The 26,480-nt window shown below is 50.0% G+C and overlaps 1 protein-coding gene across 1 annotated transcript; it reads right to left on the reverse strand.

Moving 5' to 3' along the window:
• Positions 1 to 4,491: 4,491 nt before the first annotated feature.
• Positions 4,492 to 25,180, reverse strand: CDA (cytidine deaminase). The gene is made up of 4 exons (XM_084875183.1): positions 24,898 to 25,180; positions 12,746 to 12,857; positions 9,266 to 9,323; positions 4,492 to 6,490 (listed from the first exon to the last, which is right to left on the reverse strand). The coding sequence occupies exons 1-4, from the start codon at positions 25,049 to 25,051 to the stop codon at positions 6,374 to 6,376; spliced, it is 441 nt and encodes a 146-aa protein (XP_084731309.1). The 5' UTR covers positions 25,052 to 25,180; the 3' UTR covers positions 4,492 to 6,373.
• Between the last annotated feature and the right edge of the window lie 1,300 nt (positions 25,181 to 26,480).

Raw genomic sequence — 26,480 nt, forward strand, 5'->3', positions numbered from 1 at the left:
TTCCCTTGCTTGTCCACAAGTAACTAATGTTGTTAAATATTTTGTGCAATCTTAAATTCTCTGGGTTATATATGGGAGATAGGTAACTTTTGACTTAGAAGGTCAGATACCACTATCCCAAATGCTGGAAACTGCTCACAATTCAAAAGAAAATCTTTGAAAACTTGGTCTATTGATTGTGTTGAGAAGTGAGTAGAGCACGTGGGAAGATGACACACTTTGTCTTGATTTACCTCTTAAGAGAATCCTTTAGCCAAAACTGGTTTGGCTCAGTGGTAGAGCATTGGTCTGCGGACTGAAAGGTCCCAGGTTTGATTCCGGTTAAGGGCATGTACATCGGTTGCGGGCACATCCCCGGTAGGGGGTGTGCAAGAGGCAGCTGGTCGATGTTTCTCTCTCATCGACATTTCTAGCTCTCTATCTCTCTCCCTTCCTCTCTGTAAGAAATCAATAAAATATATTTTAAAAAAAAGAATCCTTTAAAAAATATATGTGTGTGTATATATATATAGTTATAGTTATAGTTATAGTTATAGTTATTGATTTAAAGAGGAAGGGAGAGGGAGAGAGAGATAGAAACATCAATGATGAGAGAGAATCATTGATTGGCTGCCTCCTGCACATCTCCCACTGGAGATCCAACCCGCAACCCAGGCACGTGCCCCTGATTTGAATCGAACCCAGGATCCTTCAGTCCTCAGGCTGACACTCTATCCACTGAGCCACACCTGCCAGAGCAAGAACCCTTATCCACACTTGAGGTCACACTTGAGAAAGCCTTCTTTACCCTTTCCTAGACTGAGCGAGACGTTCCTTCTCTGGTTCCCTTTCTGAAGTGTGAGCTCTGTAAGGACAGGGACAGTGATTTTTAAACCTTTGATCCCCCAGCTCCTGGCACAGGGCCTTCTGATCCCCAGCCCTTGCTGGGAGCCATCTGGGAACACAAGCCCTCAGGGGGCAGGCTCCCTGCCAAGGAGGAGGAGAGGGAAAGGGCTGGGCTAGCCTTTTGAACTCCCAGTCACCAGACTCACATCACCTTTCCCACAGTGAGCCAGAAGGGGCCGAGGAAAACCATAGGAAGATTGAGTAGCTCTCCCTCCACCCTCAACAGAATCACCCACTGCATTTGTGCTCTGGAATTAACCCTGTTGTTGGCAAATGAATTTCCTTTCTAGGACTTCTTTCTTTGTATTCCCCTTTAGTGTGTGTTTTTTTAATATTAAAAAGTCCTTCAAATAAAAGGTTTAAAAAACTATATATATATATATATATATATATATATATGTACATACATACATACTAGAGGCCCAGTGCATGAAATTCGTGCACGGGTAGGGTCCCTAGAGGCTGCAGCTGCTGGCTGAGACCTCCCTTCCCCCTCCCCCTCCTCAGCTGCCTGCTGCTGGCCTGGGCCTCCTTTCCTGTGGTTGGCTGGCTGGCACAGCCCCCCCGCCCCCTCCCCCCCCCCCCCCCCCCCCGCCCCAACACACAGTTCGAACTCCCGGTAGAGGGGACAAATTGCATATTAGGCTTTTATTATATAGGATGCTCACATAAAAAGCAACAATCTCCTTTTCTAACTTCTAAGCTCAGAGGCAAAAATATTTTACTCTTTTAGCTATTTTTGCTATGATTTCCTTCAGATCTCCAATACCTCTTTATTTGGCAGCCTGAGCTATTTAAGTCACAAAGCTGACCACGTCATCCCTGCTGCCTGAGACCGATGGCCCGCTTCCCCTAGCCCTTCTGCCACCCTTACCTACTCTTCTGTTTTATTTACCGTGCCTTGCCCGTATGCATTTTCAATGTTTCCAACTCTAGAGAGCCCGGTCCCTGGTATTCATGCCTTTCTGCAATCCCCTCCCCTTGGCTGTGGACTGGACATTAAGGACCTTAAGGAATAGAATTTGGCAAAAGTTATGGGCTGCCACCTTCATGGTTAGGTTGCAAAAAGACAATGTGGGCTTCTGTCTTGCTCACCCTTTCTCACTCTCCTGCTCGCTTCTTCATAGGAAAGCCAGCTGCTATGTGGCAAACTGCCCTGTGGAGAGGCCCACGTAGCAAGGAAGTGAATAGCCACAGCAACAGCCCACAGGAGCTAAATCCCGCCAACAACCATGACAGTGAGCTTTGAAGTACATCCTTCCCCAGTCTAACTCTCGGACGAGACAGCAGCCACCAGATGACCCAGCTCTGCCCAGATCCCTGACCTGCAGAAACTGTGAGATAATAAATTTCTGTCATCCCAAGCAGCTAACTTTTGGCATAATTTGTTACACAGCAATAGATAACGAATGCATCATTATGCCATATTTTTTTTCTTTTCTGTTCAGTCATAGAGTTTTCAATTCCCCCCACCACCTTAACTTCCCCTTCCCATACCCCTCAGACATGAGCAGACTGGGTGCTCCTTCCATGCCTGTTTCTGTGCCCATATAATCATGGTCACAACGCTACGTGTGTGGGAGACCTACTGGGCCACCCCTCATTTTTGAACAGCGTGCTCTGGCTTCATATCTGGCCAGGCACCCAAGTGCCCAGTGTCCGTCAGAGTTGTGCCCTCCTCCCTGCCAAACGGAGATCCTAAAGAATCTTGTCGTTTACATAAGCAATTAGCAACAGCTGGCAAGAGCAGCGGACATCTGCATGCTTCTATTTCTTCCCCTGGGCACCTGGGACTCAGCTGTAGGGTCCTAAACCCCACAGAAGGCTCTGAGCAATAGAGCATGTGCTGCTCTGACATCTTAGGTCCTCAGAGCACGGGGACTGCAAAATGAAAATAAATTTAAAAAATTATATGTAAATATATATATCATTTTTAAAATTTATCTTCATTGTTGAGAGTATTACAGATGTCCCCCAACCCCCCTTCCCTCCCATAAGCCTCCCTCCTCCCAGCCCCTGTCCCACCCCAGGCCTTGTGCATATGTTTTAAATAAACATCCAGCCCCTCTCCAGCCAGAGTGTTGTTCTTCCCCGTGAACATTAGTCAAACAATTTCTAGCGAATTGCCTTTGGCAGTCTGTTTCCAAGAAGTATATAATGCTGGGCTCAGTCCGTCAGGCGGTCCTCACTCTTTGCCTGTCCTCAAGCCCTGTCTCCTAATGGGGGTCCCCACTGATGCCTCAGGACTGCCCTGCCCCTAAGTAGGCCAGCTCCTCTCCTCCTGCGAGTGCTCCCAGAGCTCGTTCTTCCCCTTGGGTGATGTTCTAGAACCATCAGCTCTCAGTTCCCACAGGTGCAGCCAGAGCCATGGACGGCAGGGGTTTTATCTGTCTCATCACTGCTACCTCCCACGGTTTGGCACAAGCCCCAGAACAGAAGGCACTTAATAAATAATTTGCAAATCAGTGACTAGATCCGCTATAAAAGACGGCTGCCTGTTTGCAAAAATCAAATCCATGTTCAAAGGACCAAATGTATCACCTTTTACAGCTGCCCTGTACCAGGAGCTTACTGCGGGGCCAACACTGGGCCCTTCTTAATGTGCATTACCCCGTCCAGCCCGCACAGCAGCTCCCTGGGGTGGGGACCGTCCCCTCCACTTCAGATGGTGATGGCAAGCGTCTGAGTAATGAAATCACCCGCCCAAAGCCGCATGGTTTGGAGGCTGCCCAGCTCCAAATATTTAACCATTATGCAACACCATTTGCTTCTTATGAAATATTCAGAAGTTTTGGAAGTTTAAAAAATACAGATGTGATATATTTCCAGTAGGACATGATCTCACTCATCTAGGGGAAATGGTGAACAACATAGACTGATGAACAAGAACAGACCCAGAGATAAGGAGCCATGGGTCAGACGGTTGGACCTCAGAGGGAGGGTGGGGATAAAAGGGAGAGATCAACCAAAGGTTTTATGTGCACACATATGAGCCTAACTAGTGGTCAAGGACAATAGGGGGTGGGGGCATGAGTGGGGAGGGATGGGGGATTGGAATGAGGGGGTTGAGGACAAATATGTAATACTTAATTAATAAAGAAATTAAAAAAAATACAGATAGGAACAAAGAAAAAATCACCCATCTAGATTCCCACTGAGCAGAATTTTAACTGATATTAGCATGGTGGTCTCTTCAATCCCAGCATTCTCTTGTTTTCTTCCCCTCCCCCCACCCACATCCTAAGACATTGAGACCACCAGAAGGGTGTGCAGAAGACCTGGCAGTGAGGTCTCAGGAAAGGCCAGTCCCCCAGACACATCTGTAGCTGCTCCGGATCCGATCGGAGTGGGGGACTTCCAGGGAGGGGCACCACTTCCTGTGCTCCCAGCAGTGCGCTGGCCTAGAAAGAGGAAACCGGTGTTCTGTTCTCACCCTGGTACTCAGCAACTCCTCCGGGAGGGTCGGCCTGGCTCTGTCCCTATTCAATCCTCGCCTACCTAAGTGAGTGAGAGAGTGTGTGTGTGTGTGTGTGTGTGTGTGTGTGTGTGTGTTGCAGCCAATGCACCAATGGAACAGACCCTCCTCACCCCAGAAGATGTTTCTCTCTGAAGTATTTGCCATATAAAATAATATTTTAAAAATATATTTCATTGATTTTTTACAGAGGGGAAGGGAGAGAGAGTTAGAAACACTGATGAGAGAGAAACATCCTTCAGCTGTCTCTTGCACACCTCCGACTAGGGATGTGCCCGCAACCAAGGCACATGCCCTTGACCTTTCAGTCCACAGGCCGATGCTCTATATCCACTGAGCCAAACCAGTTAGGGCAGTATTTGCCATATAAATGATACTCAGATACATGAAGGCAGCCAGACATCAGCGGTGGGAGAATGGAAAAACACTTGGAATCAGGCAGACCTGGTTCAAATTCCAGCCTGCTACATATTAGCTGTGCAACTTTGGGCAAGTGACTTAACCTCTCTGAGCGTGGATTTTTGTCCATTGGTGAAGGGAGGGCAGCGTACTCTGAGCTTGGTAAGCGAGGACTAAATGGGTTCGTACGTGTTGATCATCTTAGCAAAGGGCATGTACTATTTCTAGAGACCACCGTGGGGGTTTGAGGACCTGGATTCCGGTTTGAACGTTGCCATAGCCCTAGAGCAAGTTACTTAACCCAGTGGTCAGCAAACTGCGGCTCTCGGGCCACGGGCGGCTCTTTGGCCTCTTGAGTTTTTAGCAAAGGCCAGCTTAGGAGTACCCTAATTAAGTTAATAGCAATGTACCTACCTATTTGGTTTAAATTTTAAAAATTTGGCTCTCAAAAGAAATTTCAATCACTGTACTGTTGGTATTTGGCTCTGTTGACTAATGAGTTTGCCGACCACTGACTTAACGTCACTGAATCCCATTCCCTCGTTTGTAAGAAGAAGGAGCCCCAAACAGACTGGAAATGGCCACCACGGAGAGTCAGACCCAGCTGGGGGAGGGGGAGGGTCGTCTCCCCTCTGGAGACACAGGGCCAAGAAGCCCAAGAACCTCATCCTGCCACAGCGAGGGGCACACAGTGCCGAGGCCCCCCCGCAGACAGCAGCCAGGCCGTCACACAGAGACAAATCGCCTGTCCCTCCCAGGAGCCGCGGGCAGTGATGGAGACGAGCACATGTGCTCTCCCGGTGTTTATAATTAGAAAAGTCGCTCCGAACAGGATGGGACCTTGGGAAGGCTAATGGGGAAGCAGTCTGAACTTGACCTGAATTTTTTTTAAATATATATTTTATTGATTTTCCACAGAGAGGAAGGGAGAGAGATAAAGAGAAACATCGACCAGCTGCCTCTTGCACACCCCCGACTGGGGATGCGCCCGCAACCAACGTACATGCCCCTGACCGGAATGGAACCTGGGACCTTTCAGTCTGCAGACCGACGCTCTACCACTGAGCCAAACCGGTTTTGGCCTGGATTTTTTTTTTTTTTTAATATATTTTTATTGATTTTTTTACAGAGAGGAAGGGAGAGGGACAGAGGGTTAGAAACATCTGTGAGAGAGAAACATCGATCAGCTGCCTCCTGTACACCCCCTACTGGGGTACACCAAGGTACATGCCCTTGACCAGAATCGAACCCGGGACCCTTCATTCTGCAGGCTGACGCTCTATCCACTGAGCCAAACCGGTTTCGGCTTGGCCTGGATTTTAAAGAGGGCCCGCAGGAAGGAGGGGAAGGCATGGGTTTCTCTGGTCTGGGTGGCAGGTGGGCTACAGGGTGGGGCCATGACCCAGGCTGGAGTGAGACCCTCTGTCATTTCAGTAAAAGATCAAAGTGCTTGAGGATCATTTGCAAAAGTTATCTCTGCCCAGCCCTGTGGGCTGGGGCCCATTCGGCAGGAGCCTCAGTCCATGAGAAGGTCTTCACGAGGCATCCCCTCTCCTGGCTCCTGAAGCATTGTGGGAAGCCAGGCTCTCCCAGGCGGTGGGCGTTCTCCATCCTTCACTGAATCTTCTGCAGGTCCTCCGGCCCAAAGGAGGCAGGCAGCAGCTCCTGGACTGTCCTGACAACATAGGTGCCATCCGGCTTGGTCATGTAGACAGCCCAGCTGGAGCCAAACTGGAAAAGAGGCAAAGCTGGCGTGAGGGAGGCAGTGTTGCCGAGGGGTTAGGGCAGACCCGGGTTTGAGTCTGGCTCTACCTCTTCCTGTCTAATGTTCCTCTCTGTGCCTCAGTTTCCTCATCTGTAAAATGGGACAATGACACCTGCTTCACAGAGCTTGAGGGAAGCGCCAATGAGGGATGGCATGGTAAGCGGTTAGTAGAGTGCTTTGCATGGGGTTAATGGGCAATGAGTGTAATTACGGACTCACCCAGGGCTTTATGAGAACAATATCGAACCCCTGAGCAGGCTCCTCCGGCCAGGACAAAGAGCAACCAATACCTGCTTCCCTTCCTCCAGCATCTCGTTCAGTCCTCACAACCAGGAGAAGGTGAACCACAATACTGCACCTGAGTGATTTCATCCTTTACCCTGGAGGTAGGCGCTATTATCACCCCCATCGTACTGATACCAAACTGATGCTTAGCAGGGTAATGTCAGCAAAGCAGAGTTTTATTTCATTTTTAAAATATATATATATATATATATATATATATATATATATATATATATATATATATATTGTTGATTTTTTACCGAGAGGAAGGGAGAGGGATAGAGAGAGAGAAACACAGGTCAGCTGCTTCCTGCACAGTCCCTACTGGGTATGTGCCCACAACCAAGGTAGGTGCCCTTGACCGGAATCGAACCCGGGACCCTTGAATCAGCAGGCCGACGCTCTAGCCACTGAGCCAAACCGATCAGGGCAGCAAAGCAGACTTTTAGCCCAAATCTGTTTCTACGTGTTTCCTTTATACAATATCAGGACTACCCTCGCTTGTGACCTTGGGCAAATGACCAAGCTCTTTGGGTCTCCGTGTCTTATTCTGTGAAATGGTTTCAGAGACAGAATGTAGCAGCAGGAAGAAGGAGAGTGAAATCGGCTGTGGCATAAAGGAAAGAGGCCTGACGTGGGGATCAGCAGACGGAGGCCTGCCTGGTCGGGTGTTGTGATAATTACAGGTGATGGGCCTGTATGCAGTGCCTGGCACATAGTACATGCTCAGTTATTGGAAGCCGTTCCCGTTGGTTGCTAGCGGCTTGCTCCTGAGCGCACAGGTTTGCAGTTTGCTGTTTCCATGCCTCTGTCGGAATCTCCAACTCATTACCGGGTACAATCAGCCAGGTGGCTTTTTAAAATTAGCGTGCTCAGCAGGCTGTGCCCGAGGGTATGAGAGATAGTGAGTTTTAGGATGAAAGCTGAGTGAGTTTAAGTGCCTGGTCCCTAGTCCCCAAGCTTCATCTCGTATAATTAGCATTTTGTTTTTCGTGTTGCCTCTCTCCCCCGCTTAGGCCTTCGCATTTGCTTTCTCTCGTTTGCCAAGCAGCCCTTGGACCAACTCAGGCCTCAGGAGCCAGGGAGCTGCCGTCCTGACGTGGTTTCCCTCTGGGCCTTGGGCCAGCCGGGGAGTTGGGCCATCATGTCTGCCCCTCCCAAGTGCCTTCACCGTGGCATTCTGCACCTGGACTCGGGAAACGTGTTCTGCTCACCGTGTCTGCTTTGCAGTCCGGGCAAAAACACGGAGCTTGCATATTTGACAGATGCCTAGAGACCCCAAGGCACAAAAACAAAACTGAAACAACCCATCTGCCCCCGAATATAAAACGATCACAACAGCAGAAGCCTGGTGGAGGAGCCGCTCCTGTTTCAAAGCACCACATGTCTCCTCCAGGGCCGGGATGGACTGGTCCTGTTTACCAAACCGTAAGGGAGGGAGTCAGCCGCAAGGAGCAGGCTTTGCTGTCCATCTGCTCCCGATAGTGGCTCGTCTCTGCTGTGGTCCGGCGACCCACGACCCGTACCATCCCTCCCACGTCATTTCACTTCTCTGAGGAACAGGGATAACGCCCACTCCTCCCGCCCAGGCCGGGGGCAGGGATTACCTGAGATGCTGCCCTTAGTGGGGCTGATGATATACTATCAGAGCTCAGGGGCCTGTGGGATTCTTGAAGCTGCTGGCTTTCACCTTTTGGGATTCTAGAGGACACAGACCTTTCTCAGAGTCCACGGAAGGTCCTGCCATCCCTTTTGCCGAATGCTCACACACGTGTCAGAAACTTCCACTAACCTATCACCCATGAATTTTATGTAACCCACCTATGTCCCTCCTTTGTGGCAATGTATAAATACAGAGGTAACCCGCCATTATTCGGAGCATTATCTCAATTCGTTGAGGTTCTGCTTCCTGGCATAGGTCGACAGTTTGGCTCACATAAACTCACAAAAATTCTTTACAGGTTCCAATGGTGTTGTAACGGCTCATCTCTGCTGTGGTTGGATCAAAACAGCCTGCACCGTTAGTGAATGAGTGGGTGTGGCTGTGTGCCAATAACACTTTATTTAGAATAAATAGCTGTAGGCTGGATGGACTATTGTTTCCTGACTTCTGGCTCTGACCTAGAGTATTACCTGCTGCCCCTTCTGTCACTCATGACTCATTTTCCTGCATTTTTTTTCCTACATAGCCTCGTCCTCACTCTCAGAAACTCTACTGCTTGTTTATTCTGCTCCTTGTTTATTGTTTGTCTCCTGCACTATAAACTGTGAGGGCCGGACCTGGCCTCGTTTTCACATAAATGAAGGAATTATTCGCGTAGGCTCAGGAAGGCCTTTGAAACCAGCCAGCCCAGCAAACAGGACAGTAGCTGGCTTCCGGCAGCTTGGCTTCCCTCCCGCGGCTTGGGGCGAGCGGGGAGGCGTCCGACTTACCTTCTAGAAAGAAAGCTGCTTACCTCTCTCATGACTTGCCTGCAGGCCCCACACGGTGAGATGAAATCATCTTGCAAGTCACTGGGGAAGAAGGGAATCACAGACAGGTCAGTTTTCCCTGAGACAGGAGCACAGTGGCGGGGATCCAGGCCCCCTTCGGGGTAAGTCAGACGGCCAGGCCGTTCCTGGCTCACAGATGGTGTCCTAGAGGCTGGGATGCAGTGCCTGGAGGCTTCCCAAGTTGCAAAGGCGAGGCCGTGGGCAGGGCCATTCTTTTCATTAGTGCATTTAATAAACATTCAGTGAGCACTGCCGTCACCCACACCCTGGGACACAAAAGTGAAGGAAAATTTGCCTCTGGCCTTTAAGAGACTGCTCAGTCCGGTAGGAGACAGAGAAAGCTGTCATTTTCCACAAAATGCAGTAAGAATGCATGGTAAGAAGGAGACAATCTCTGCCTACAGCAGGAGAGAGAATATTTTAAAAAATATATATCTTACCATTTAAAAATATATATATATTTTATGGATTTCTTACAGAGAGGAAGGGAGAGAAATTGAGAGCTAGAAACATCGATGAGAGAGAAACATCGATCAGCTGCATCCTGCACACCCCCTACTGGGGATGTGCCCGCAACCAAGGTGCATGCCCTTGACCGGAATCGAACCTGAGACCGTTCAGTACGTAGGCCGTCGCTCTATCCACTGAGCCAAACCGGTTTCGGCAGATTTTGTAAACTTTAGAATGCTATGCACATATTGTCATTGCCTATACTAATTATTAAGCAGGTATTCCTTTATATATTTAAGCTCTGTTTTGTAAATTTTGTACCTTATCATATACAGTTTTATTATATACCACGTGCTCTATATAGTATTTGATAATCCATCTTATGATATATTAATAATTATCATTTTGTGTGTTTTTTTAATATATTTTATTGATTTTTTACAGAGAGGAAGGAAGAGGGGTAGAGAGTTAGAAACATCGATGAGAGAGAGATATCGATCAGCTGCCTCCTGCACACCCCTTACTGGGGATGAGCCTGCAACCAAGATACATGCCCTTGACTGGAATCGAACCTGGGACCTTTCCGTCCGCAGGCCAATGCTCTATCCACTGAGCCAAACCTTATTAATTATATGGCCCTAGCTGGTTTGGCTCAGTGGATAGAGTGTTGGCCTGCGGACTGAAGGGTCCTGGGTTCAATTCCAGTCAAGGGCATGTACCTCAGTTGCAGGCTCCTCCCCAACCAGGGCCCTAGTCAGTGCGCGTGCAGGAGGGTTGCTCTCTCATTGATATTTCTCTCGGTCTTTCCCTCTCTCTAAGAGTCAATGGAAAAATATCCTCGGGCCGAGACCGGTTTGGCTCAGTGGATAGAGCGTTGGCTTGGGGACTGAAGGGTTCCGGATTCGATTCCGGTCAAGGGCATGTAACTTGGTTGCGGGCACATCCCCAGTGGGGGGTGTGCAAGAGGCAGCTGATAGATGATTCTCTCTCATCGATGTTTCTAACTCTCTATCCCTCTCCTTTCCTCTCTGTATAAAATCAATAAAATATATTTTTAAAAAAATATCCTCGGATGAGGAAATAAATATTATTTAATATGTGTTGATTTTTAGAGAGAGTGGGAGAGATAAGGAAACACAGAGAAATGTCTATGTGAGAGAAAATATCGATGTTGGTTGCCTCCTGCATGTGCCCGACCAGGGCCTGGGAAGAGCCTGCAACCTCTGTATGTGTCCTTGACCAGAACTGAACCCAGGACCCTTCAGTCTGCAGGCTGATGCTCTATCCACTGAGCTAAACCAGCCAGGTCCCCAAGCCTGGGTTTCTAACCATTACCCAACATTCCTGCCAAGAGTAAGAACTGAAGCTTGAAAGGTATCCCAGAATGAGCTGGGTGTCTCGGGACGTTCCCTCCATGCTTTCCCAAACTCTCTCCCTCTCCTGCTGTGCTGGGGTGGAGGGTTTCCTGTGGTTTGTGCTGACCTTGGTCACACACGGAGGCCAGGCTTATCAGACTCCACCGGCTGGAAACTTATTGACTTTGATGACTGAAGCAAGGACCCCAGGGGGACAGGCTTATCTCCTCATTAGCGAAACTCCATTCTGGGCTCGGCTCTCTCTATCTCACAGACCTCACTGGGGCTCTCAGACTCGGCTCACGGTCGCCCGTGCTAACAGGGGAGCTTCCATGCTCTCAATTGAACAAACGATTAATGCAATAATGACTGGTTCTGGCTCGGGGACGCTGGTGCGGTCTGAACACCCGGAGCGGAGCAGTTGGGTACTGGGAAAATGCAGTTTTATGTAAATAGGGATATTTGCTCATCGTCGCTAGCAATACCCAGTCATGTTTAAAAGGAGATAATGAACAAGAGCCTTTCGCTGGGAGCATGCTAAACAGAGCAAGGCTTCTGTGCCATTAACCTTTTGTTGACTTTGGCCTCTTTTCCCCCCAGAATGCCATTATTTTCTTGGATCAGCTTTGAAATGGAGTGACTTTCCATGCCTCTTGACTTTTTTAATAAAGTGTACTTCACATCCTGATCTCTGCTCGTCCACACAAAATGTTCTCGGCACAGCCGTGTGTACCCCTCTCAAAGCCGAGGGGAGCCAGGAGAGGCCCGGGCTCGGGAGGGGCTCTGGCAGCGGGCCCTCCTCCATGAGTGGCTGCAGTTACTCCGGGGGAAAAACCTTTAATAACCTGGTCCACCTCGGGGCCAGACAGAGGCCAAGTTTAGAATTTTATAAAAGAAATGGGGGTGACCTTTGTAATAATATGAACAATAAAGATTGATTTAAAAAAAAAAAAAAAGAAATGGGGGTGGATAGCCAAGATCAGGGCTGGAATCTGACTAGGTGGAACCATACCCAGTCTACCTTGCTGCCACCCCACCAGCTGTGTTTGTATCTGTGTTTAGCACCTACAGATGGGTGCTGTCAAGGCAAGAGTCCACTTGCATCGTGATGGGTCCCAGGGTCAGCTCAAGGAGAGCAGGGAACAGCGTCTGACCTCCTGGCACAGCATGGAGCAGTGGAATGAGCCATGGAGCAGTGGAAAGATCGGGTTTTGTCCTGGCTCTGTCACTAAAGTTGTTCAACCTCCCTGGGCCTCAGTTTCTTCAGCTGTGAAATGGGGGTAAGGGACAGGTCTAGGCAGCCAGGTAATTTTTTGGTCCCTCTGGCTTTAGGATTCTATGCTGCTTTTCTATTGCATCTTGGAGAGATCTGTTGTATTTTGTGCCGAAATTAGAACACAGAGACACCTGCCCTTGTCTTAGCTGCCTTGGTTATACACCTGCTCTGCAGTCACACCGAGGTTAGAGTCCATTTCTTGTTTACCTCCTTACCCTCAGCACTCAGCCCACAGTCCTCTACGATGCCCGGCACAGAGGAAGTATGGAATAAACATGTCAGACGAATGAATGGATGCATAGCAGGTGCGCGTTGGCTGAGCGGATGAATGAATACGACTGTGACCCAGATTTCCCGCTCACCTGGCAATAGCAATTGCCCTGAAATCCTTGTATCCTTCCGAGATGGCCTTCTGGATAGCGGTCCGCTCGGCACAGATGCCCAGCGGGTAGCAGGCGTTTTCTACGTTGCACCCTGAGGAGAGAGGAGAGCCCGGTGATATTTTGGGCAGAGTCCCTTTCTATTTGCACGCGCTGAGTAAGAGGCTTGCCCCATTCCGGTGCAGGGAGGGACCGGCTACTCCAAACAAGGTGGGGAGAAGAAGAGGGCAATTTGACTCAAACCACTGGGAGATTCCGTGACCGACTGGTACAACGTCCCTTCCCAAGAACCCCCCACTCCCATCCCTTTACAGTGCCCCCATCTTGAAGCTCAGCCAAGGAGCAAGGGAAGGATAACAGAGCAGGTTAAGCCAGTCTCATCTTCCCCAGCAGCCGTCAAGGCCAAGGGAGATGCTGAGGCTTAGGAAAGTGAGCACAACCCCAGCCCTGAATCTAAGAGACAGAAGCTACGGGGGAGGGGTGGGGGTCGGGGGTTCTGATTCAAAGAATGGGCCTGTGCAAAATTTTTGGTGCTGGTTACCAGCTATCAGGGCTCAGCCAACTCCTCTTTGAGTTGCATTGCAAAACATACTGCCAAGATCAACAAACTAATGAACAAAACACTGGCAAGGCCCCGGCTGGCGAGGCTCAGTGGTTGAGCGGCGACCTATGAACCAGGAGGTCACGGTTCGATTCCTAGTCAGGGCACATGCCCAGGGTGTGAGCTCGATCCCCACTGTGGGGCGTGCAGGAGGCAGCCAGTCATGATTCTCCCTCATCATTGATATTCCATCTCTTTCCCTCTTCCTTTCTCTCTGAAATCAATAAAAATATATTAAAAACAGAAACACTGGCGAGCTTTGCAAAAAGGGGTCTGTGATTGCACAGGTCTTAAGGTGATCCCCAGTTCTCCAATGGGAGATGGGGTGCTAAGGTGGGATAGCCCATCGTCAGGGAGTCCTCCCCATGTCCCTCTCAAGGGTGTCCCAGGGGGACAATGGAAAAAACAGGATGGCTGATGAAACTCCCCATTTTCAAGGAAATGAGACCAGGAGCAAATGGCACGGAGTGTGGGCTTCCCTGCCCATCGGGATTTGTCACTCTTCACAGCTTACCTTCCTCCTTGAGGCAGAGCTATTGTTCCCCAGTATTCATTTCCTCCTTTCTTTAATACAAGTGACTCCCATTCCAATAACCGGACCACAGAACCAGGCAGCTGGAGACTATATTTCCCCAACTCCCTTGCAGCATAGTGTTGTCATGTGACTTAAGTTTCTGCCAATGGGATGTGGCCCAAAGCGATGAAAATTCTGGGTCACTTTTTTTTTTTTTTGTCAGGAGATTGCTTGTGCGTACCTTCCTTTTCCCCTCCACAAGCTGGCAAGGGGCGGGACACGTTTGACCACATGTTTCATTGTCATAGAGATGGAAAAACAACAAGGCAGAAGGAATTTGGAGCAGAGTTGAGTTGCCTCTTTCTTCTGGATCAACTGCCTACTCTGAATTGTTGTGAGAGAAAAGAGATTTGCCGTGTCTGAGTCACTGTATGTTGGGATTTTTGTTACAGCAGCTTAACCTATTCCTAATGCAGAAATTTATGGTCAAGTGAGACTCAGCTTTAACAAAAGCATCTAAAATACGTGGCCTTGGCTTAGCAGGTGGGCAGTGAGAAAGAGCGACAGTCAGCCTGGTGGGAAGGGCTGCTCTTGCTACTCTGACGTATTATTTGAAAAGCCCCAGCCTGTGCTAACCTGGAAGGCAGACACTAGGAGTTCTCCACTTGGCAACGGGAACCAGCCCTGTGGCCAAGATCTGATTAAGGAAATCATCTTCTCATCTGTTTCCAGTGCCCCCCAGGTAACTACCACGAAGGTGAGGCAGCAGGTGTGGGCCAGTCAGGAAAACCAGCTAGTAAAATAAATAAATAAATAAATAAATAAATAAATAAATAAAATAAAAAAAATTGCTCTCACTGGTTTGGCTTGGTGGATAGAGCGTCAGCCTTCGGACTGAAGGGTCCTGGGTTCAATTCCAGTCAAGGGCATGTACCTTGGTTGCAGGCACATCCCCAGTGGGGGGTGTGCAGGAGGCAGCTAGTCGGTGTTCCTCTCTCATTGATGTTTCTAACTCTCTATCCCTCTCCCTTCCTCTCTGTAAAAAAAAAAAAAAGAAAAAAAAAGACAGGCTTAAAAACTATGCCCAGAAAGGATTGTTGGGTGCGGATCCACTCCACTGTATGAGAGTGATAGAAAAGAGACCAGGAAGTTTCTAAGATTTTGATAGACTTAGATCTTAGATAGCCAGAGAAGGAAGCCACAGGTCTGGTCTCCAAAAGCCTATGATTGTTCAGTCCCCAAGAGACCCTGGCCCCCCAAGCCCCACCCTCAGAAGTGAGCTGAAAGCTGTGTGCTCCCAAAGAGGGGAAATCCTTTCTCACACTCATTTCAGATGTGCAGCCAAGAATAATAATGAAGTATGGTAGCAGTCATCTCAGGTAGAAACTGCTGTTTGGGTTCTGTATTTGTTTGCTAAAACAATAGAAAGTTATTTTGGTTTTATGAACTTATGTATGACTGAATACTACCTTGATGGCAGTTTGAATATCCCATTGATTGTGATCTCACTGGCCACTGTGAAGCACATCCCTGGGAACCAAGACAGTTCAATTATCCTAAATCCCCTTAGTAGCTACAGATAGTGTGTTCCTGTTGACTCAGTGGTCCCAGAATCTGGACAGTACAATTGTTCTAAATTGTCCAGGGGGTCTGCCCCAGATAATGTGCTTCCTTTAATTCAGTGATTTGCAGATACTTTAGATAACTAACTTACTCAATTTCACTTCTGTAAAACCGAGAAACAGGTTCCTCATTCCAGACCCGAAGATGTAATCGATACCTTTGTGATATCCTGCCAATATAAGCCAGAGGTGGCAAGCTGTTTGGGGCTGCGAGATTTGGAGCTTTAGCCCCTCGTATGCCACCGGCCTTTAATAAATGACTCCATAATTCGACTTTTTTTTGAAGCGTCCTTTGTAAGATGGGGGCAAGAAGGAAGTTCTCAGAGGGTCACAGGGGGTCCTATGGCAAAGACTGTCCCCAATGTTCACGCTCCCAATAGAATCCACTGGAGTTTAGCTGGGCAAGTGGCTACCCAGCTGGAGACTACATTTCCCAGCCTCCTTTGGAGCTATTTGTAGTCCAGTAGTTTTAGCCAATGGGATGTGAGGGGGTGTGCGACTTCTAGATGATGTTTTTATGAGAACATTGCTAGCTGCCCACTTCATTCTTCTCTTTCCCAGGGGTAGAAACACGGATGTGATGATGAGTGCCAGTTTTGAGCACCTGGATTAAGACACCACTCTAGGGATGGCAGGACAAGACAGAAGGAATCTGATCTCCTGAACAATCTTGCAGAGCAGAGCAGAACAGCCCATATGGTCTGGGCTCCAGCCCATTCTGGTCTGTTAAATGAGAGAAAAACAAGCAGCCATCTTGTATTTTTTCATTGGCTCATTCTGTTCCATCTCTAGCACACTCCCTTTAAAAAAAAAAAGTTTTATTGTGTTTATTTACTTATTTAAATATATATATATATTATTTAATATATTTTATTTATTTAATATATTTTATTTAATATATATTTAATAAAATATATATTTTATATATATATATATATATATATATATATATATATATATTATTGATTTTTTACAGAGAGGAAGGGAGAGGAATAGAGAGCCAGAAACATCGATGAGAGAGAAACATCGACCAGCTGCCTCCTGCACACCCCCCACTGGGGACGTGTCCGCAACCAATGTACATGCCCTTAACCGGAATCGAACCTGGGACCCTTCAGTCTGCAGGCCGATACTCTATCCACTGAGCCAAACCGGTTTCAGCTTAAATATATTTTTATTGACTTCAGAGAGGAAGGGAGAGGGAGAGATAGAAACATCAATGATGAGTGAGAATCATTGACTGGCTGCCTCCTGCACACCCCACACTGGGGATCGAGCCCGCGACCCAGGCATTTGCCCTGACCAGGAATCGAATGGTGACCTCCTGGTTCATAGGTCAATGCTCAAACACTGAGACACACTGCCCGAGCTCACACTCCCTTTTCCTAAGTCTGAGTCTTCATTGTGATTATGTAACATTTTTTCTCTTCCTGTATTCTTCCAGTTTGAAAATTGTTTGGTCATTATCTCTTTAGATATTTTCCTCATATAGTTTTCATTATTTACTGGGCAACTTAGGAGGAGTTCAAGTAATCATGTAACTCATTAACTGTGATCATGCGTCTCAGGATCAGGGCATTGAAGTCCCACAGCTGGAAAGGAACGGCTGTCACTAGACAGCTTGCCCCCAGGGTGAGTGTGTGCACAAACAGTTGTGTAGGGAATGGCCATGCAGTGTTGGGTGGAGGCAGGTTTGGGATTCTACTTTGGGGAAGAAGGCTGGAGTATATACTGGTCACCAAAGGATGGACTACTGGGAGCATCTATTGTTTTGACAATTAGTACCTCTTCCTCCTTCCCGCCCCCCCCCCCTCTCCCCTCAAGAAAGGAGCCTCACTTCATTCTTTAGGATGTTTCTCTATCTTTTCCTCTCTCTAAAAGATCAATGGAAAAATATCCTCTGGTGAGGATTAACAAAAAAAGACAAAAATAAAAAAAATAAAAAAAGAGGAAGACAGCTCTTGACCATATACTATAATCCTGAAAGGCTAGACAATTTTCTTTTGTTTCCCTAAGCCCAGAAAACATGCCCGTGACCTGTCCAGTCAAACCAGCTTTCCCTCCCCCTGGTATTGCCTTGGCTTACTCTGAAGCACAAAAGGCTGTTGGGATGGTGCCAGCTGAGAAACCCATAAGGATAAGATTGAGCCAAATAGTGCTGTGATGACGGTGTTATGGTGACTAATTGCTTTCCTTTGCTTTTGTCTCTTATTGCTTTTCTTTTGAGATGCTGGGAACTGTTTCTCTCCTCCCCGCCTAGTTTCCCTAGCCAGCCTCCTGATACATGAAATGATTGTCCTTAAACATGCCCTCTCCGCTTTGCTGACCTGGACCGGCACTCCCTGGAGCACGTTATCTGCATTATGCCGTTAATCCTTTTAACAACTCTGACAGGCAGATACTATTATTGATAGATCCTCCCTTCTCCCCCAACTGATGGACGGAGAATGACATAAACTGCACCTGCGGCTTGGACACTCCTGAGCACCTAACCAGGCGCCTTCCTTGGACTGTACATTGAACCACCGATCAGCACCTGCCAAATAGCCTTAGTCCCCCCCCCCCTCCCCCCATTCCTAAGTCCCTAAGTGCCTGATATGAAACCACCAATCAGCATGTGCCGAGGACCCTAAGCCCCACCCCTTCCCTTTCCTCCCCTCAAAAGGCGCCTTCACCCCTGCACCTGTGCTCTCTTCCTTTGTGAGGCAGCCTGGCAGGGTCCTTCTCTAATAAAGCCTGGTCTCCGGCCCTCTGTCTCCTCTTTCAATTATAATCCCATTTTACAGAAGGTAAAGATGGGCTGGTGGCAGGGAGCCAGGACTCACATCCCAGCCGGTCAGAGACAAGGGCTGTTCTTTTTCTCTGGCATTTCAATGGGGCCATGTCTCAAGGTGGTTTGGAGTTTAAGGCAGTGATAGGTCCTCCCTTTCTCCAGTTGATGGACAGACGTAAACCCCACCTGCCAAATCCCTAAGCCCCCATTCCTAAATCCCTAGGTCCCTAATCAATCAGCGTGTGCTGAGTGCCCTAAGCCCCGCCCTCTATCCTTAAAGGTGCTTGTAAGCCCCTCGCTCGCTCTCCTCCGCTCCTCTCTGTGGAAGCAGCCGGCAGGGGTCCCCTTCCCTCCAATAAAGCCTGTGTGTCCTGCCATCCCGGTCTCCGGTCTACCTTCTCTATTTAATCTATCAGGCAGGGCAGGGGTAAGATATTATCAAGATGTCAGCAAGGAAGGAAGGCCACCAACAGCGAGGTGGTCCTGACCCAGTCATGCAGAGAAGAGAGCAGTGCCAGAGAGCACCGTGCCCACTCGCTGTGCGGAGATTAGCTCGGTGGTTCTCACGTGCAGGCATGTGGGCATCAGCATCATCTGAGGGGCTTCTCGAAGCAGGTTTCGGAGCCCCTGCCCTGGAGTTCCTGCTTCACCAGGTCTGGGTTGGAGCCCAAGCATTTAGAATTTCCTACAAGTTCGCAGGAGATGCTGAGTCTCTGGGGTTTTGGGGCCACCTTTGAGAATCAGTGGACTAGAGCCGTGATCGGCAAACTGCGGTTCTCGAGCCATGTGGGCTCTTTGGCCCCTTGAGTGTGGCTCTTCCACAAAATACCACGGCCTGGGCGAGTGTATTTTGAAGAAGTGGTGTTAGAAGAAGTTTCAGTTTAAAAAATATGGCTCTCCAAAGAAATTCCAATCATTGTACTGTTGATATTTGGCTCTGTTGACTAATGAATTTGCCGACCACTGGACCAGAGGAATGTCACGTCCATGTGCTTGAAGAAATATTACACTCTCGCCATGTTCCTGCCTCTCTCTACACCACAAATGCAATGCAGTTCTATGTAGGAATTATGTTCTAACTCAACTATAGGGTTAGGGTGGGAGGTTAGGGAAGGTCTTCTTTGTAATGAGGTACTTTTGAGTGACAGTGGAGAGGGCCAGGGGATGAGCCTGTAAGGAGAGGCGATGCTTTGATTCCCCTGGAAGTGCTACAGGAGGGGCGGGGCCTGCAGTAGGCCAACCACTGCGCAGAGGGATCAATATAAAGCACCGAAGAGTGGTGCTGGAGGAGGCCCAGAGTGCAGGGAGGGAGTCTGGAGGGCCGGACTGATCTAGGAGATGACAAATGAAGGGTCAGATGTAAGGGTCAGTCACTAAGGGGGACATCCTTAAACGTCTCTATTTATCTGGTGTGTTCCTCCCAGCATTCATTATGGATGATCCAATGAAGTGGCTTTTCCCCTAAATGACAATCGCACATTAGAGTGCTGAAGTCCCTCCAGTGAGAGGAGCGAAGGGAGAGATAGATCTGTCCCAAGGGCATGAGCTAAGAAAGAACCCGCCCTTCCCTGGGATGGAGCCAGCAAAGAGTCGACCGTAATCCTCCTCTACTTGCCTCCCATGGGGCATTCCACAAACACTGGCTGAGCCCTGCCACGCGGGGGGCCCAGGGCTGACACCATGTCCCTCCCAAAGCCCCTTCTGGCCGCTTAACACTTCTGTCCTCACCCCTCGGCCCTCAGAGCGCTTTCCTCCGGGAGCTCCTCTCCCCGAGGCTCCCCCACAGCAGCCACAGAAGGTAATTCTTGTAGTTATCAATTACCATCCTGGAGGCCCATCTGTGAGGGGCACAGGCTTGGCCGGAATGGGGGTAATAGAGAGAAAATGCTCATTACATAGATCCTGACAGCATGGCTGCTTTTGCAGCCAGGATTGCGCAGACACCAGCTGCCTCTGAGGGTGGAAACTCCACAGGCCGGTCTTTTGTGCAGCTGGAGAGGCACAGAACTGGACAGACTTGTCTCTCTAGAAGCTTTTTTTTTTTTAATCAATCTTTATTGTTCATATTATTACAAAGGTTCCTCATTTTTTCCCCCCTCCACCAGGTTCCCACCCCACCCTCCGCCCCCTCCCCACCCCCCATTGTCCTCATCCATAGGTGCACAGTTTATGTTCAGTCTCTTCCTCCCTCCCTCCCCCCCCCCCCCCCCACCGCCCAGAACAGTCAGTCCACTCCCTTCCCATATCGCCAACTCTACTACAATGAACAGCTATTATTGTTCATCAGGTTTTTCAATCTCCTTTTTTGTTTTGTTTTTTAATTAATAAACTTTTATACTTCTAAGAATAAATTTTAAAATCTAATCATTTTAAACCTTATTTTTTTTTCTGCCCTGGGAATTGAGAGCAAACTTGTTTACATGTAAACTTGCCCTTAGGCTATCAAAAGGTGTAGCCATTCAAGTGTAAATGGATACATTGTTTAAACATAGTAGAAGCTTTTTTTTAATTTATTGATTTCAGAGAGGAAGGGAGAGGGAGAGATAGTAACATCAATGATGAGAGAGAATCATTGATCAGCTGCTTCCTGCTTCCTGCTTCCTGCTTCCTGCTTCCTGGGGATTGAGCCTGAAACCCGAGCACGTGTCCTAATCAGGAATTGAACTGTGACTTCTTGGTTCATGGGTTGAACACTCAACCTTTGGGCCACACTGGTCAGGCCTTTCCTTTATTTCTAACTAGAGGCCTGGTGCATGACATTCGGGCACTGGGTGGGGGAAGGTCCCTTAGCCCAGTCTGTGCCCTTTCGCAGTGTGGGAGCCCAGGGGATGTCCAACTGACAGCTTAGGCCTGCTCCTGTGAGCTGTGAGCCCAGCTTCTGGCTGAGTGGTGCTCCCCCTGTGGTAGTGCACTAATCACCAGGAGCAGTTCCTGCATTGAGCATCTGCCCCCTGGTGCTCAATGCGTGTCATAGGGACCAGTCATTCCACCATTCGGTCTATTTGCATATTCTCCTTTTATTATATAGGCTCATCCCAGGCCTGGTCCATTTATCCCTTACAATAGCTCTCAGATCTTTCCTTCCTCTTCTTTCTACCTAGTACTATTCTAGTCTGAGCCTTTTATTCATATGTTCACTGAACCTTAAATGAGGACCTATTTTATTTTTTTATTTAGGGGGGGGGGAGAGAGAGAGAGAGAGAGAGAGAGAGAGAGAGAGAGAGAGAGAGATATCAATTTGTTGTTCTACTTATTTATGCATCTATCGGTTGCTTCTTGTATGTGCCCTGCCTGGTGATTGAACCTGCAACCTTGGCATATTGGGACGATGCTCTAACCAACTGAGCTACCCAGCCAGGGCTGAGGACCTATGCTAGGTCAGGCAATGTGCTGGCACTGTGGACAGGTGAGAAAACAAGATGGACATGGACCCCTGACACGCCTTTCTCTGGCCCCACCCTCCTTGAGTACCTGTCAGACTAACTGTCCACAAACACCAGTTTCATGTTATTCTTCCTTGACTCCCTATGTCCTACCTCATCGAATCTCAGTATCTCTACTTGGCCTTCAAAAGTCCTCCACAACCCTCCAAACCCTCATGTCATCATTTTATTACTGTCGTCGTAGGAAGGTGAGTGGCTGCTGCAGGCATTATGCTGACTTGTGCTGTCAAAGTCTCCAGGTTGCTTTCGCGTGCAGAACCCTATCGTCACGCCCATCACACTGTCAATGGTCGCGGTAGAAACAGCCACCATCTGTGACCTTCCTATTGCCAACCAGATATGGTGCCAATCACATTATAGGGCTTAGCTCCTCTAAAGCCTCACAATCAGAGGAGAAATTCAACACTGGCAGTGACTGAGGCATGGGCACCCACAATCAGGGAGGACCTCGGCTGCCATACCAGGCCAGGCAAGCTAGCTCTGACCATAGCCATTCTGACAAGTGGCCATTATGGACGCAGAAGGCACAGGGCCATGCCTGGGGACACACAGCTGATCAACAGAAGCACCAGGATTCAAATCCGGGAGCCTCTAACTTCAGAGCCTTCCGCTGATCGATTGGAGGAGCTCCCTCAATCCCCAGGGCACAGCCCCTTCTCTAGTGATACCGGGTCCTTCCCTGCAATTTAAATTGTCTAATCTAGGGGTGTCGAACTCAATCAGAGAAGGGGCCAAAATCTAAAATCCAGCCTAAATCGCGGCCGAATGGTTTACTGAACAGTCATAAACTGACAATGTCATAAACTGACAGCGGAGTGCAGTGATGACAGCGCGGTGCGGGCCACATTGCAAGGCCTGGCGGGCTGGATTTGGCCCGCGGGCCTTGTGTTTGACACATGTGGTCTAATCAGTGACCCCTCACAGCCCTGGGGGCTGCATTACACACTGCTTCTCCCCGCATTCATTCACTTCTACAATCATTGGCTGTGGCTATGGCTGTGGGTGAGTAAGGGAGGGGACCTCCCTGGACTCAAGGACTGTGCCGTTTCTGCTCACAGCACCATTCCCAGCGCCGGGTACATTACTGAGCACATAACCGGTGCTTGGCAAATGTCTGTTGAATAAATCAATGAAGGGATGAAGAGGGGATGTGGAGGCATTGGGGAGAATCAATGGCCCTGGTGCCAGGGGGCCGTGAGGGTTGCAACGTTGTTTGTGGTGGTGGTTAATGTTTAATACTCCTCAGAGCCACGAGGCCAGCCTGCATTTCCACGTGATTCTTTATTCCCTCCGGAGGAGCAGGCGTGAGAGTCAGGGAACTCTGGGTTCCGGTCCCAGCTCTGTGGTCTTGGGCTTGTTTCCTTCTCTGTTAAGTGGAGCTGTACTACTGCCTCCAAGGGATGTGGGGTGAGATGGATAACACTAGCAGCCTCGGTCCTTTCACATACCAGCCCTCACTCAAGGGTACTTTTCAAAGACCCAGGTGACTCATGAAACCCACGCAGAAGACAAGAAATACGCTGACGATGCCTTGCCATGCTAGCTGTCAGCAGCTAGCTGTCACTGCAGGTTGCCCAGGACCAAACCAGAGAGGGTTGGACCTGCATTACCACCATCCGTCCACCATCCAGAACTGAAATATCATTGCTGACATGCACACACAAGGAACCATTTGACATAGAAATTGGGACTCAAAAGAACTGTTGGCCCAGAAAGAAACTCACTACAGACTGATTCATTTGCCTCTCAGCATAATCATTATTGCTTGGCTCATTTTCAGTTCTTATAAGTGTATTTCTAGTATCAAATGAGCTCACTCATCTAGGGGAAATGACGAACACCATAGACTGATGAACAAGAACAGCATCAATCAGACTGTCGGGCCTCAGAGGGAAGGTAGGGGAGGGTGGGGATAAGAGAGAGAGATCAACCAAAGGGCTTGTGTGCATGCACATGTGCCCAACCAGTGGTCATGGACAATAGGGGGGTGGGGGCATGCGTGGGGAGGGGTTTGGGATGGGAATGGGGGGATGAGGACAAACATGTGATACCTTAATCAATAAAGTAATTAAAAAAAAAAGAAATAAGGTAGGGGAATCCAGAAGGGGCGCTGCGGAAGGGGAGGTGTGGGCCCCAGCTGGACGCAGAGCTGAGCAATAGTGGGAGGAGTGGCTGTGGGGAGGGTGTGTGTGGTGTCACTGATTAGACAGATGTACAGTGTGGGCCTCTGGGCCTTTAAATAGCTGTCGCCAAGCGGGAGGGGCATTCTAGGCAGCAGGTGGGGCAGTCCTGCCCCCCGAGAGGTGGTGGAAGTGGCAGGGGTGGAGGGGGCATGGCTTCCCTGCCCCCACCACACCACCTGCCCCACTGCCCTCGAAGAGAACGCCCCTCGCTTAGCAAAAACAAGTTTGAATCTTTGTTCAAGTGAGCTTTTCTATCAAACCAACGAGCCAAAGAAAAAGAGCTTAGTGCCAACTCAGATTTCTGCGCCGACCTCCCCAGACTGGCATTCATTGCTGGTCACTCAACACCCCTCTCCCCCGCCCCCCCCCCTTTCCTCCTAGACCCGCTGCACCCCATTCATGAACAAGCCACACCCACCTGGATTCCTTGCTTTGCCTACAGCCATCTCCCAGCCTACCCCCCCCCCCCCCAGGGTGGCGGGAAGAAATCAGGATTTGGGGGGATCCCAGCCCTGGCTTCCACCTCCAGCGCCCCGTGTGACCTTGAACAAGTCATGTCCCCTTTCTCTGGGCCTCAGTTTCTTCACTGAGACATGGGCCTACCCCTTAGGACGCTGGGTGGGAGGTGGGGACCTGCTGATGGAACCTGTGGGCGCCCTGGCAGGGGCGGCACCAGAGGAGGGCTCAGACAGCACCCAGGTCTGATGGTGCTCTGGACGCGTGCCTTCCCCTTTCAGCTCCCTTCCCCATCCCTCCTCCGCCTCCCAGCCTCCCAGGGATGGAAAGCCCCTGGATCTGAGCAGCACCTTCGTGCCCACAGCCTGGGACACTGGACAGGGCAGGGGCGAGTGGCATTAGAGGGGAGGCTCAGCCCAGAGGGGGCACAGCTGGGCTCCTACCTGCTGGGGCTTCCCACCCCTTCCAGCTTATTCCCCCCGCCCCCCCCCCCCCCCCCCCCGCTGTCCCGGAGGGGTACGGGGCGGCCCCCTGGCCCTTACCGGAGAAGACCTTCCCGTCCCAGGTGAGCAGGGCGGCCCCCACGGGGAAGTGGCTGTAGGGACAGTACGCGGACCTCTTGGCCTCCTGCGAGCAGCGCAGCAGCCGCCGGACGTCCTCGGGGTCCAGGGCGCGGGCGGGACGCTCCTGGGCCATGGCGGGCCGGGTTCGCGGAGCAGACGGGGCGCTCCGGGCTCAGCTGGGCTGGGCCCCGCTGCCCGGGGCTCCTCCCCCGGGGAGTCTCCCTGTCCGGAGGCGCCCAGGCGCACCTTCGGGGATGCGGGCGGGGCCAGCTCCGGGAGGAGCGGCAGCGCAGACCCTGGTTCGGGGCCAGGGGGTGTGGCTGGGTCCGGCCCGGGTTCGGAGCCAGGGGGTGTGGCTGGGTCCGGTGGAGGGACGTGGCTGCCCGCACGTGGCTCCCCTCGCCCACCGGGCGGGGTGGCCGGGGACCGGGGGTCGCTCACAGCGGGAGGCCCAGGGTCGGAGGGAGTGACATTCTCCCTCCCTCACGGAGGGAAGGGAGGAAGCTGAAGGGCAGGGCCGGGCAGCTGCCCTGGTTTCCTGAGCGAGGAAGTAAGACCGAACTACTTCTTTATTTTCGCCGGGGGCGCCTTTCCGCGTGTTCCTGTCTCACCCAGAACTGGGAAGGATCTCAGCGGCCCTGCGGGGCTGGCTCCGCGGATAGAGCATCGGCCTGGTCCCCACCCAATAGGGAGCGTGCGGGAGGCATCCCATCAGTGGTTCTCATCGTTGATGCTGCTGTCTCTTGATTTCCCTCTCCCTTCCTCTCTGAAATCAATAGAAAATACATATATTTAAAAATATATATGCACACTAATAAAAGGGTAATATGCTAATTAGACCAGGAGACCTTCCGGGAGACCAGCCAGGGAGGGCAGTTGGGGGCAGGCAGAGTGGTTAGGGGCAATTGGGCAGACAGGCAGATGAGCAGTTAGGAGTTGGCAGTCTGACATCCCCCAGGGGTCCCCGATTGCAGAGGGTGCAGGCCAGGCTGAAGGACACCTTCCCCTCTACATGAATTTCGTGCACTGGGCCACTAATATATATATATTCCCTCAGCTGGAGGGAACCTCTCTGAGATCATCTTTCAGGCAAAACAAATATTGGGGTGGTGGTAAAAGAAATGGGTTTGCATCCTGGCTTCACCACACTCCACATGCACAGCTGTAGGCAGGTTCCTTGACCTCTCTGAGCTAATTTCCTCTTTGCAGTGGGGATGATAACCGGACGGTGAGCAGAGGTGTTTTCCCGGGGTCGTGTCTTGCGCTGCCAAAGAATGAGCTATGCGGACGGGAGATTTAAGCAAAGCGTGGAAAATGTATTACAAGCAGATTCCGACTCCCCGCAAGAGGAGGGGGACCCGATAATGGGCTGCCCATTAAAGCCTTGTAATCCAGCTCTAACCGGATTGGCTCAGTGGATAGAGTGTCAGCCTGTGGACTGAAGGGTCCCAGGTTCGATTCTGGTCAAGGGCATACACCTTGGTTGTGGGAACATCCCCAGTGGGAGGTGTGCGGGAGGCAGCTGATCGATGTTTCTTTTCTTTTCTTTTTTTTTTTTTTTA

This window comes from Pipistrellus hanaki (assembly GCF_964339955.1).
Source record: "Pipistrellus hanaki genome assembly, chromosome: 2".
NCBI classification, from domain to species: Eukaryota; Metazoa; Chordata; class Mammalia; order Chiroptera; family Vespertilionidae; genus Pipistrellus; species Pipistrellus hanaki.